Source organism: Salvelinus sp. IW2-2015, unplaced genomic scaffold (genome assembly GCF_002910315.2).
Source record: "Salvelinus sp. IW2-2015 unplaced genomic scaffold, ASM291031v2 Un_scaffold3460, whole genome shotgun sequence".
Classification (NCBI taxonomy): domain Eukaryota; kingdom Metazoa; phylum Chordata; class Actinopteri; order Salmoniformes; family Salmonidae; genus Salvelinus; species Salvelinus sp. IW2-2015.
In genome coordinates, this window is record NW_019944740.1 from 65,608 (window position 1) to 80,315 (window position 14,708).

Below are 14,708 nucleotides of genomic sequence, written 5' to 3' on the forward strand. Positions count from 1 at the left end.
ATACCCATTACCCAGCTATACTAGTTACCAATAATTAGTATACCCATTACCCAGCTACACTAGTTACCAATAATTAGTATACCCATTACCCAGCCTACACTAGTTACCAATAATTAGTATACCCATACCCAGCACACTAGTTACCAATTAGTATACCCAGTACCCAGCTACATTACCAATAATTAGTATACCCATTACCCAGCTACACTAGTTACCAATAATTAGTATACCCATTACCCAGCTTATATTACCAATAATTAGTATACCATTACCCAGCTACACTAGTTACCAAAATATAGTATACCCATATACCCAGCTATATTAGTTACCAATAATAGTATACCCATTACCCACCTACACTAGTTACCAATAATTAGTATAACCATTACCCAGAACTAGTTTACAATAATTAGTATACCCATTACCACCTGCACTAGTTAACCAATAATTAGTATACCCATTACCCAACCTACACTAGTTACCAATAATAGTATACCCATTACCCAGCTCACTAGTTACCAATAATTAGTATACCCATTACCCAGCTACACTAGTTACAATAATTAGTATACCCATTACCCAGCACTACTAGTTACCAATAATTAGTATACCCATTACCCACTATAGCTAAGTACCAATAATATTACACCCATTACCCACTACTAGTTACCAATAATTAGTAGTACCCATTAATACTACGCCTAGACCTCATTCCGTATCATAGTCCTAATATTAGTCAAGACCTATAATCCCCTACCCAGCTACACTAGTTACCAATAATTAGTATACCCATTACCCAGCTATCACTAGTTCCAATAAATAGTATACACCATTACCCAGCTACACTAGTTACCCAAATTAGTATACCCATTACCCAGCTATACTAGTTACCAATATTAGTATACCCATTACCCAGCTACACTAGTACCAATATCATATAATACCTACCCTTACCCAGCTTACTAGTTACAATTAATATAGCTACCATTACCCAGCTACACTAGTTACCAATAATTAGTATACCCATTACCAGCTATACAGCTGTTACCAATAATTAGTATACCATTACCAGCTACACTAGTTACCAATAATTAGTTATTACCCATTACCCAGCTCACACTAGTTACCAATAATTAGTATACCCATTACCCAGCTATACTAGTTACCAATAATTAGTAGTACCCATACCCAGCTACACTAGTTACCAATAATTAGTATCCCATTACCAGCTACACTATACCAATAATTAGTATACCCATTACCCAGCATATACTAGTTACCAATTAATTAGTATACCCATTACCCAGCTACACTAGTTAACAATAATTAGTATACCCATTACCAGCTATAATAGTTACCAATAAGTTAGTACCCATACACCATTCCAACCCACCACCCGTACACTAGTTACAATAAGTAGTATACCCATTACCCAGCTATATCTAGTTACCAAATAATTAGTATACCCATAACCCCATACCACTAGTTACGCAATAATTAGCGATATAACCATCTACCCAGCTATACTAGTTACCCAATAATTAGTATACCCATTACCCACGGCACTACTACTAGTTACCAATAATTCCTAGTATACCCATTACCCAGCTACACTAGTTACCTACCAATTACGAAATTATACCCATTACCCAGCTACACTAGTTACCAATTAATCAGTATACTGAAACATTACCCAGCTACACTAGTTACCAATAAAAAATTAGTATACCCATTACCCAACCTACACTAGTTACCAATAATAGTTATACCCATTACCCAGCTAACTAGTTACCAATAATCAGTATACCATACCCAGCTACACTAGTTATCAATAATTAGTATACCCATTACCCACCTACACTAGTTCCCCCAAAAAGTAATAACATAGTTAAGGTCTATATATAGTTTAGTTATACTGTGTATACCAGTGTTCCATCTTGTCAAATTGTGAATGTCCTCGTGTGGTGTGAGCCGATCTTGTTTAATAAACATGACCAAGAATCAGGAGGGTTGTCAGAGTGACCCATTCAAACTGTCAGCCGACATTTCAATTCAGCAATCAGAACAGCTGTTGTTAGTCAACTAAAACGAATCATTGTCKGACAGCTTCAGTTGAGTTCCGTTGCCTTTGTCCACTGCTGCCCTCTTTGTGTCCTTCAGAATATTGAGCCTTGCATTCGTTTCCATGCCAACCATGCCTGTGGGCTTAACTATTGATTTGGCTGTCGTGCTTTAGTTTCCCGTCACATCTATAACAGCACTATTGCTGCCTAAACTACGTTACATGTTAATATAACATTCGAAACCATTTTGGGCATTAATCGACTATTTGCAGTATACGTTTGAGACAAAGTGAGAAGCTTAGTTTTATTAAAAGAGCAAAAATAGGCCCTAATCAAAGTTAGTGCACACTCCAGCCAGCTTCGGAGGCTAGGCTGTGCGACACCCGTAACGTTATCCGTTGTCAAAATAAAATCAACAGCAATCAACAATAGTTTCTGTATTCCTCTCTGATGTGATGCATATCTTCAATGTCATTGATAATATATTCTGCAGGCAACTATCCACACTGGGCGCACAGTGCAGAGACAGACATTAGCTTACGTGGTTAGCTAACGTTAGCTAGTAACGGCTAAATCCGTCTTCAGCTAGCTAACAACATTTCGGCAAATAATGCAAAAATATTCCATACCTGCAGGGTTGTTTATTTATATTTGAAGAAAATCTGCTTTTCTCAATATGATGTCAATCCAGTTTCAAACATTGGGATGGTACCGTTACATGATTTACCCTTCAATTGTCAAATTGAAGTTAGCGTCTGTGGGTAGCCATCTTTGTTGTTGATAGACCGTCAACAATTACGCTCCGGTTGGAATATCATTGCAGTAACAAGAGTTCCGGTGGATTGCTGGATGAGATGAGGTAGCAGTTCTGTGTAAAATCTGAACTAACCCTTCTGTTTGATAGTAATTTCCATTCACAACAAAAAGCTTGATATTTAGCCTAATAATATCAAATATAATCATAAAATACTACACTTTATTATGGCCACTGAATTCCACTACCACTGAATATTCTTTAAAAAAGATCCCATCCATTTCTGCCAGTTGAAAAGGACACATTTTTCATTATAACCAAAACGATTGTGATCAAACATTGAATCTCATTTCGACTCAATAAGGCAGCCATTAATATCCATTTTAATATAGTATTACAAAATTTGAAAACATCACCCTCGAATGACATTTGTTACCTTCAATGTTCAGACGTGTTTGTTTGCTGTTGGAGGTCATTCTGTTGAATGAAGAACAACTGTAGAGGTGTTATCTCCTCTGAATGACACTGCAAGAAAAGAGCGGGCTGAAAAAGCTTTAGACAAGTAGATATTATAAGTAACCCACATCCACTGTCCATAATGTCTTACACCCATGTGCATAGCTTGTTCATTTAGACGAGATCTTAATTCCATATGAAATGTCAAAGAAAGTCACATTTCAGAAGAATAGCTATGTCCTTATGCAGCTTTAGTAGGCTACATATCGTAATCTGGCACATTTTGGGTGCTTCATTTATTTGGGATGACAGTTGTGGAGGTAGAGATAACACAGACAGGGGGAGTGGTCTAAAACAGTAGACTTGTATCAGTTTTAAAGGGTGGCGGCACTGAGAACAGTAGGCCCACAGATACAGGTTTTATTGGGAAATAAAATACAGCTCTCATCTCATTGTAAAGGTTTTATAATTTTGTACTTTCTTTAAAAAAAAAGAAGATGTATCCCTTATCACGTTACTGTCTGTCATGATTATACTACATTGACCATCAGGCATTGCGACAGGAMGAGTGCTTCTTGGGTAAAGAGGAAGACAACAAACTCAGGGAAACACGTGGCCAGTCTGTGGTTTAGTGTAAATCATTTCTCGGGAATTATATCACTGTAATATTGGTTGAAAATTAACGAAATGTATCTGTCTAAGGATCAGACCAAAAAAAACAAAGTCACTTGCATAAGGAATAGAGCAGATGTTATATATAACTTTAAAGTCTCCTTTTTCACTATGAGTCAACTGTCAAATTTCCCATGGAATGTAAGTAGCGGGGCTGCTTGCATGTTGTACTATGTAGGGTCTGCATCATAAATTGAATGTATTTTTTTTTTTGTTTAGGAATAGTAAGACATGAATACAGTAATAACATTTATTGTTGTTTTCTACAGTTCCTTGAAAGGGAGCTCGAGAATGACAGCTCATCAGAAATTATTCTAGACATTCTAAAGCAGGTATTGCCTAACTGTCAAAGCATTTTTTTAATGCCATGCCTATTTAGTTCAATATATAGAAACAGTACATTGGATTTCCGTGTTGGAAACCACACTAACAATGACTATTGTCACCTGTTTACAGACATGCCTTCATCCACTGTGCTGTAAACATCCTCCCTCAGTAAGATATAGGAGACTGTTTCTGTCTCAGCTCATCAAAAGGGTGGGTTCTTTTATCTGATATATTTTTGTCTGGTATCATTCTGTCAGAAATAGTTCACTAGTGTACAGTAACTGGTGCATTTGAAAAGGCAATTCTTACACATTTTACATGAATACAATAAAGTATAACTTTATTGTCCATTTTGTTAAAGCGAACAACAGTAAAGTGATGCTTCTCTTCCCTGTGTGCACAGCATGAAGCCAGTGGGCGCGAGCCCCTGGATGAGCTCTATGATGCACTGGGTGAAGTCCTGGGGGTAGAGGAGGGGACAGAGTGCTACAAGAGCTATTTACTGGTAATACACACACCTTTCAAAACACCACACTGTATTCAACAGAAACTGTATTCAACAGAAACTGTATTCTACAGAAACTGTATTCAACAGAAACTGTATTCAACAGAAACTGTATTCTACATTTTGTCATTTAGCAGACACTCTTGTCCAGAACAACTTCCAGTAGTGAGTGCATACATTTTTTCATACTGGTCCCCCATGGGAATTGAACCCACAACCCTGGTGTTGCAAGCATCACCAGCTGAGCCACACGGGACCTCTATTTTATCCTTTAAAATAATACAATTATTATTAATTTAAGGATTACTTTAATTAAATATGAATTTTATATTTACAGTGTGTGTGTGTGTGTGTGTGTGTGTGTGTGTAGCCGTGTGGAGAAGCAGTGAGTCTATCAGAGAGTACAGCTGTGATCTCTGAGGGAACAACAGGCCTGGTCACATGGGAGGCTGCTCTTTACCTGGCTGAATGGGCTCTGGAGAACACACAACGTCTTCACTGACAGGTTGGTACACTACTTGTGTGTGTATGTCATTGTGTTCTGTCTGGAGAACACACACATCCTCACTGACAGGTTGGTACACTACTGTGTGTGTTATGTCATTGTGTTCTGTCTGGAGAACACACACGTCTTCACTGGTATGCCAGCAGCATACCACCCTGCATACCACTGCTGGCTTGCTTCTGAAGCTAAGCAGGGTTGGTCCTGGTCAGTCCCTGGATGGGAGACCAGGTGCTGCTGGAAGTGGTGTTGGAGGGCCAGTAGGAGGCACTCTTTCCTCTGGTCTAAACAAAGATCCCAATGCCCCAGGGCAGTGATTGGGGACACTGCCTGTGTAGGGTGCCGTCTTTCGGATGGGACGTTAAACGGGTGTCCTGACTCTCTGAGGTCATTAAAGATCCCATGGCACTTATCGTAGAAGTAGGGGTGTTAACCCCGGTGTCCTGGCTAAATTCCCAATCTGGCCCTCAACCATCACGGTCACCTAATAATCCCCAGTTTACAATTGGCTCATTCATCCCCCTCCTCTCCCCTGTAACTATTCCCCAGGTCGTTGCTGCAAATGAGAACGTGTTCTCAGTCAACTTACCTGGTAAAATAACGGTAAAAAATAAAACTGACAGGTTGGTACACTACTGTGTGTGGTGTGTGTGTGTGTGTGTGTGTGTGTGTGTGTGTGTGTGTGTGTGTGTGTGTGTGTGTGTTGTGTGTGTGTGTGTGTGTGTGTGTGTGTGTGTGTGTTGTGTTTGTGTGTGTCCTGTCTCTGTTCTCTCCTTCTACAGGACAGTCCTAGAGCTGGGCTTGGTGTAGGGTTGACTGGTATAGCAGTGTGAGTCCTGTCTCTGCTCTCTCCTCCTACAGGGCAGTCCTAGAGCTGGGCTGTGGTGTAGGGTTGACTGGTATAGCAGTGTGAGTCCTGTCTCTGTTCTCTCCTTCTACAGGACAGTCCTAGAGCTGGGCTGTGGTGTAGGGTTGACTGGTATAGCAGTGTGAGTCCTGTCTCTGCTCTCTCCTCTACAGGACAGTCCTAGAGCTGGGCTGTGTGTGTGGTTGACTGGTATAGCAGTGTGAGTCCTGTCTCTGCTCTCTCCTCCTACAGGACAGTCCTAGAGCTGGGCTGTGGTGTAGGGTTGACTGGTATAGCAGTGTGAGTCCTGTCTCTGCTCTCTCCTCCTACAGGACAGTCCTAGAGCTGGGCTGTGGTGTAGGGTTGACTGGTATAGCAGTGTGAGTCCTGTCTCTGCTCTCTCCTCCTACAGGACAGTCCTAGAGCTGGGCTGTGGTGTAGGGTTGACTGGTATAGCAGTTGTGAGTCCTGTCCTGCTCTCTCCTCCTACAGGACAGTCCTAGAGCTGGGCTGTGTGTTAGGGTTGACTGGTATAGCAGTGGTGTAGGTCCTGCTATCCCCCAGCTACGTGTTCAGTGACTGTCACCTCAGCGTTCTACATAGACTGAGGGACAACATCCAGCTCAAGGGCTGGACAACCAGAACTCTCCCAGAGTGTGTGTGGAGCATCTGGACTGGGAGGAGGTGACAGAGAAGCAGCTGAGAGAGATCAGAGCCACCACGGTCATCGCTGCAGGTAGGAACATGGTCTGTCTCTATTCTATTCAATCCGTAAAGCTGAAGGTCCGCTTTAAAGGCAAGTTCCCTCTGTCGCGGAGACTTCACAATAAACACTGCATATGTCAACTCAGTCAGAAATGACCTTTACATTTGTATGCTGATCTTCTGCGATGCTTTGGCGATATGGATTGAATCCAGCCTTTAATTATTTCTAATATATACTTTTTTCCTAATTCTATTGTTGTCAGCTGACACTTGTCCTGTTGTTCCTAATTCTATTGTTGTCAGCTGACACACGTCCTGTTGTTTCCTAATTCTATTGTTGTCGGCTGACATGTCCTGTTGTTTCCTAATTCTATTGTTGTCGGCTGACATGTCCTGTTGTTTCCTAATTCTATTGTTGTCGGCTGACACACGTCCTGTTGTTTCCTAATTCTATTGTTGTCAGCTGACACTCGTCCTGTTGTTTCCTAATTCTATTGTTGTCAGCTGACACTCGTCCTGTTGTTTCCTAATTCTATTGTTGTCGGCTGACACTCGTCCTGTTGTTTCCTAATTCTATTGTTGTCAGCTGACACTCGTCCTGTTGTTTTCCTAATTCTATTGTTGTCAGCTGACACTCGTCCTGTTGTTTCCTAATTCTATGTTGTCAGCTGACACTCGTCCGTGTGTTTCCTAATTCTATGTTGTCAGCTGACACTCGTCCTGCTGTTTCCTAATTCTATTGTTGTCAGCTGACACTCGGCCTGTTGTTTCCTAATTCTATTGTTGTCAGCTGACACTCGTCCTGTTGTTCCTAATTCTATTTTGTCAGCTACACTCGTTTTGTTTCCTAATTCTATTGTTGTCGGCTGACATGTCCTGTTTTTCCTAATTCTATTGTTGTCAGCTGACACTCGTCCTGTTGTTTCCTAATTCTATTGTTGTCGGCTGACACTCGTCCTGTTGTTTCCTAATTCTATTGTTGTCAGCTGACATGTCCTGTTGTTTCCTAATTCTATTTGTTGTCAGCTGACACTCGTCCTGTTGTTTCCTAATTCTATTGTTGTCGTGGTCCTGTACACCTATGCTGGCTCCTTTGCAGTTGGTTTCTAGCATGCTGTTTCTTCTATCTGTTCAGCTGAACACTTGTCCTGTTGCTAGTGTTCTCTATTGATTTCTAGTTTTGTCTGGCTGAACTCTGGCCTACTTGTCCTGAATTGTTTCCTAATTCTATTGTTGTCAGTGCTGCGTCTTCTGATTTCTATTGTTCCAGTTGTATTGTTTACTGACATCGCGTCCTGACATTCTATGTTGTCGCCTGACCATGTCGTCGTTTGTGTTGCCTAGATTTTCTATCTGTTGTGCGCCCTGAATCACGCTGCACACTACTTGTCTGTTCACCAGGTTCCTAAATTTAGTCTGCCTGAACAGTCCTGCTGTTTCCTCAATCTATTGTGTCGCTGACACCTTGGTCCTGGTTTGTTTCTAATTCATCTATTGTGTCAGCTGACACTCGTCCTCTTGGTGTTCCTAATTCTATTTGTGTCGGCTGACACATCGTCCTGTTGTTCCTAATTCTATTGTTGTCGCTGACATGTCCTGTTGTTTCCTAATTCTATGTGTTTCGCTGACACTCGTCCTGTTGTTTCCTAATTCTATGTTGTTACGTGCTGACACTCTCGTCCTGTTGTTTCCTAATCTTCTATTGTTGTCGAGCTGACACTATTGTGCTGTTGTTTCCTAATTCTATTGTGTTCAGCGTAGCACTTCGTCCTGGTTTCCTAATTCTTATTGTCCTGTCGGACTACACATTTTGCCATTGTGTGCTTTCCTAATTCTCATTGTTGTCGAGCTGACACTCGCTCCTGTGTTTCCTAATTCTATTGTTGTCGGCTGCCTCCGTCCTGTTGTTTCCTAATTCCTATTGTTGTCGCTGAACTTGTCCTGTTGTTTCCTAATTCTATTGTTGTCAGCTGACACTCGTCCTGTGTGTCCTAATTCTATGTTGTCGGCTGACACTCGTCCTGTGTTTCTAATTCTATTGTTGTCGGCTGACACTCGTCCGTGTTGTTTCCTAATTCTATTGTTGCGGCTGACACTCGTCCTGTTGTTTCCTAATTCTATTGTTGTCGGCTGACACTCGTCCTGTTGTTTCCTAATTCTATGTTGTCAGTGTACACTCGTCCTGTTGTTTCCATTACTATTGTTGTCGGCTGACACCCTGTCCTGTTGTTCCTATTCTATTGTTGTCAGCTGACACGTCCTGTTGTTTCCTAATCTATTTTGTCAGGCTGACACTCGTCCTGTTGTTTCCTAATTCTATTGTTGTCGCTGACACTGTCCTGTTGTTTCCTAATTCTATTGTTGTCAGCTGACACTCATGTCCTGTTGTTTCCTAATTCTATGTTTGTCAGCTGACACTCGCCTGTTGTTTCCTAATTCTATTGTTGTCGGCTGACACTCGTCCTGTTGTTTCCTAAATTCCTAATTGATTCCAGCTGGACACGATCCGTTGGTCCAGCTCAAACAATAGATTTTTAGAGACGAAAGGAGAAGGAGAGAGAGAAAAATAGGGGAAACAGCGACGAGTGGCGCACAACATAATTAGGAAAACAACAGGACGTGTCGCTACAACAATAGAATTAGGAAACAACAGACATAAAGATGGTTGTCACCCGACAAACTGAATTTAGGAAACAAACAGACGAGGCAAGCGGACAACAATATAAAACAACACAGCAGCGAAACCAAAGAATTAATACCAGGCATGCCACGACACAATAGAAGGAAAACAAATGCCACAACAAGAATAAAGAAGGACGACAACATTAGGAAACAGCAGGACGAGTTGTCAGCGGACAAACCATAGAATTAGAAACAACAGAATTCAGCCGACAACAATTATAATTAGAAACCACAGGACAGTGTCAGCTGACAACATAGAATTAAGACAATCAGGACTGACCCATGCTCAGCTGGACAACATAGAATTAGGAAAACCACGATGTCAGCCCGACAAAACAATAGGAATTACGGAAAAACAACCAGGACGAGTGTCAGCTGACAACAATAGAATTAGGAAAAAACAGGACGAGTGCATGCCACAACAATGATTAGGAACAACAGTGATTACGAGTGTCACTCGACAACAATTTTAGAATTAGGACGAACGACACAACAGACGAGTTGTCAGCCAACAAACAATAGGAATTAGGAAAACAACCAGGACGAGTTCAGGCACCGAACAACAATTAGAATAAGGAACACACAAAACGAGTTCACCTGACAACAATAAATAGACAACAGGACAGTCAGCCGACACATAATGAAAACAACAACAGGACCAACCATAAGACATACCGCCACAAAGACCAAGCAGTACACATAAAAACCAGACAGAATAGGTCAACTGACAACAAGAGGATAGAAAACAGGACGATGTCACCGACACCAATAGATTTAGGAAACAAGACATTGTCGCCAACGACAACCCTAAGAAATTAGAAACCAACAGACGAGGCAGCTGACAACAATAGATAAACAAACAGCCGAGTGTCGCCACACAATGATTAGGATAACAACACCAGTGCAGGCAACCACAAGTGTGGGGGTGTGTTGTGGGGGGTGGGGTGTGGGGGTGGTGGCGTCCGTGTGTTCTTGAAGAGGAGTAAACCACCTGCATTTATGACGCGTTACTCAGAAAGCAAAAGAAGAGAACCATGTTTTTATGGAGGTTATTACAAAAAAAAACCGTTTACATTGTTGCAAACTGATATTGACACTACTACTTCAAAGATAACAGCAAAACCAGGCAACCCCCTCCCTGAAATGACAGGTCGCACTACGTGGAGTGGGGTTACGTTGCCAAAGGAAACACATAGTCTCTACAGTTCATACTCTAAAAATGAGCTTGTTTCTAAACCCTGCAGTTGACCAAGGCTTGTATTCGAGCGAAGAGAGTGATGATATTAAAGAGTATAGTGTGAGCACTTTATATTTATTACAAATATTGCACGTCTGGCATGCTTTAAAAATCAGAAATTTAACATGTTAAAAAACGTGGATGACAAATATGGAAAACTATTGACAAAAGAAAGGATCAACCAGGTAGACTTATTAAAAAAAACCTGTTTAAGCACTCAGAAAATAAAACGATTACAGAGATACAGTATGTGTTGAGTTCTGCTTTTTTACTAGAAGATGGATGTTGGGAATATTGTTGTTGGTTATGACACAGATAGGAATGCTAGTGATGATTAGTTGCAGAGACATGTAGTGAGAGGAAGTGTAGTAGTGAGCGTGAGTTGGAGAGTGAGATGAATGAGATGAGTGCGAAACAGTGTTGTTGGCTTTCCATAAGTTTGAGTGATTTGGAGATGCGCGAGTGACGATGTGTGTTTGCTCGGTTTCGCATGTACGAATATGCGCGCATGTCGCGTCCGTATAGCTCTTCCTCTAGCCACCTCTGTCTTGTAGGAAAGCTGGAAAGAAAGTGTAAGTTATTGATAACATTTTTCTGTGATACTGCTGTGTTAAAAAATAGGATGAACATAGGAGCATGCATGTAAATATTGAAAACAAAACATGTCATTGTCGCTCGTAGTTGAAAGCGCGCTATTAAAGCGATGAAAATGCCAAGTGCTTTACAAATGTAAAACTTAAAAGGAGGGACAGATAAGTATGCATGATTACATTCATGTCCCCCCATTTCAATCCACCTGACAACATGGTCGGGTAACGTTACGCACATACAGTGGCGGATTGAGTGAGTGAGGCGACGTGGCAGCCGCTCCGATGATGCTATGCTAGTGCTTGTGGCGTGCACGCGGGTGCGCCGCGACGAGAGAGTAGAGAGAGAGAGATCGAGTGAATTGTTGAGCGATGTGCGAGCTGAGTGGTTTGTTCTATCGCTCATTTGCACTTTACCGTCAATGATACATGTCACCTTTGGGGTCCGTAGTCAAGTAAGCCTTATCGATGGGCGATTCCTGATTCTAGGTTGTGAATAGACAGCTACTGCCTGGACTCTCCCACTCAGAAATACGAGATGGATGGGGCGGTATGTTGACCTGTAGGTCTCGCCCACAGAAGCCCAAGGGTAGGGGGAGCGGGGAATTCATTCACCCCCCCCCCCCTTAATTCATTCATAATACGTGAATATATAATTTCACAGACAAGTTGTTGCCATTTTTTCGGTTTGTGTTAAATGGTTAAGAAATAAATTAAAAAACCAGTCTGCACACCACAAGTGAATTGTTTAGTCTTGACTCTTATTGACATGTTAGGGAGTGGTTAATGTAGTTGATCGCCTCCAGTGCCAATCAACACATTTGTTTCTATTTTCTTTGTTAATTCTTTATTTATATTTATGATCTTATTTTTTGTATATATTTTTATGTTTATATAGTTTTTAAATGTTGTGATTATTTATGTGCGTGTTCCAACGTCTGAATAAAAAATTACAGTTAGTGCAGAATGGTGCCTTTTTTCTGGGGGGTGGGGTGGGGGCGGCTAATGGGGTCGCCCAGGGAGCCATAAGAGCTAGAACCGCCACTGCAATGTCACAAGCGCTATGTAGCAACCTGGGATGCGTAAGATTCAACCGTTAAACTACTGACCTTTAATTCTCTGAACATGTAGCACTTTGTTCTGGATTCTCTTTAGTTTCAGAGAGTAACGATGGGGTTGAGACAGGCGGAGCACGAGGGCCAAGCGACAGGCCCTCAGTACGCGCAGTCAGGTCTGTGTTGATGCCGCTAATAACCCGACCATTGAAATAGCCAGAACCGCGAAAGAAGAATACCCCACTAGATGAGGTGCCATGCATGGCCAGCGCTTTCACACGACTTCAAACGCTTTCATCCTGAACACAGCGATTAGAATACTCATGCTAAGGACAGAATGATGAAGGACATGGCCGAGGAGGATAACCAGGCTCAGACCTGAAGCCACAGCCCATTGCAGGTGTTGTCGTTACATGCCAGGCCGAAACACGGTGCGTAATTCACAGAAATAGCTGTAGACGTTAAACGGAATCGCAGTAGGACAGCCTTCATAATGAGTGCTGATATATCTGCTATACCAAGACAGAAGCACCAATGACACCAATAATACACACATACTCGTCATGTGTTGATGAGCCGTGCCTGCAAGGGAAACATTATGGCATCATACGTCATAGGCGAGCACGCGATGGAGAAACGATTCCATACTTATGAAGGAATAATACACCATACATCTGACCATACCACAGATTAAACGGGCACAAAATGATCTTAGCAAGAAGAAACGCCATTACCTACCGGGAAATAATTGCAAGTATTCAGCAACCAGATCAACCACCGCTAGTACCAACCGACCAAAACTTGGGATTGTGGAGGCAAGTCCACCGTTATTAGATAGATTCAGAAATGTGTTGAACACGGACCGGACACCACGTAAACGAAAGCAGAAGATGAAGTTAGACCGTTGCGAAGGGCGAGGTGAAGCCGTGAGTAGAACCCCGGTGGGTGATTAGAACGAGACTCATTGCACACCTGCGGAGAATTCATGGCTGATCTGGTCCGCACACCCGCGCTACAAGTTTATGCTGCACAGAAAAACACAAACGCTTGCTCCGTGATGCGTAAAAACCTAAAAGTGAGAAGCAGAATTAGCAATCGTTGACTGATAAGACTTGTTATCAGTCATCTTACAAGTAGTCAACAGCCAGTAGATAATGTCTCACGTCAAATGTGATTTATCACCAGCATAATTGCATGATTAAAACTGCCACTATGTTTGCTAAGCTTACCCATGTTTTCTAAAATGCACCCCATTTTTTTTGTTGCTGATTAACAGCAACGTCAGTAAGAACAAATTCTTATTTTCAAAAGGCCTTACTGCCTTGTTTCAGGGGCAGAACGACAGATGTTACCTTGTCAACCAAGATTCATCTGCAACCATTTGTTACTAGTCCAAAACACGTTAACCACTAGGCTACCTGCGCCCCAACAACCAACATCCAGCATTTAGCTTATAGCTTTCATCTTAATTCTAGCACCAACACTTACAAATCCAACGTGAATACTCCGATTCTACTCTACAGCCTCGCCTATTTACGTGGGAATAGTCGCTATTCTTACTCTATGCACATACCACTTATCTGGGCACAGTGATATGGACCATGGTCGGTCTGCTGGCTGTGTTCCACCACCACAGGTTCAGGTGGCGGAGAGTTGATGTTGGGTTGGTCTCTGGCTGTGTTCACCACCACAGGTCAGGTGGGAAGTTGATGGTCTGGGTTGGTCTGTTGGCTGGTTCCACCACCACAGTTCAAGTAGTAGAGTTGATGTCTGGTGCGTCTGCTGGCTGTGTTACTCAATGGCAGTTTAGCTAGAGTTGATGGTCTGGGCGTCTCTCGTCGTGGTGTCTGGTTCCACCACATCAGGTAGTAGATTGATTCCAACTGTCTGTTGCTGTGTTCCCACCACAAGGTAGGTTGCATGTGAGAGACTAGTCTCTCGACCTCTGGCCCTGAATCCTGGCAGTAACGACCAACAGCTGCATGCTCTGCTGCTCTGTCGAGCGTAGTGAGCGTAGTGAGTGAGAGCCCAAAAACTGTCCCCAAGAGATTTGCATTAAAGGGAAGTTATATCTGTATGTTGAGCAGTTTACTTTAACGGATCCTTGAGAATTCAACAGAATGGAGTATTAGCTACATTGTATGTCTTCAAAAACCAACCCACACATGACAAACCCACTTAGATGAATGCTAAATATCAAGCCTAATTTATCCGTTTTTGGTCTTTAATAAGTAGAGTGAAAACCGACAAAGAGCAATCTTGTGTGATAGGGGAGTTAACTAATTGTGTTTTCTGCTGTCTCCTGTTATTAGCTTG

General features: G+C 42.1%; 1 protein-coding gene across 1 annotated transcript in view; it reads left to right on the forward strand.

Moving 5' to 3' along the window:
• The first annotated feature begins 3,786 nt into the window (after positions 1 to 3,786).
• eef2kmt (eukaryotic elongation factor 2 lysine methyltransferase) overlaps positions 3,787 to 14,708 on the forward strand; it is a 12,194-nt gene continuing 1,272 nt past the window's right edge. The window contains 4 exon segments of the mRNA XM_024142819.2: positions 3,787 to 4,086; positions 4,215 to 4,277; positions 4,402 to 4,482; positions 4,676 to 4,777. Coding sequence (XP_023998587.1) covers positions 3,961 to 4,086; positions 4,215 to 4,277; positions 4,402 to 4,482; positions 4,676 to 4,777 — 372 coding nt within the window. The 5' untranslated portion in view covers positions 3,787 to 3,960.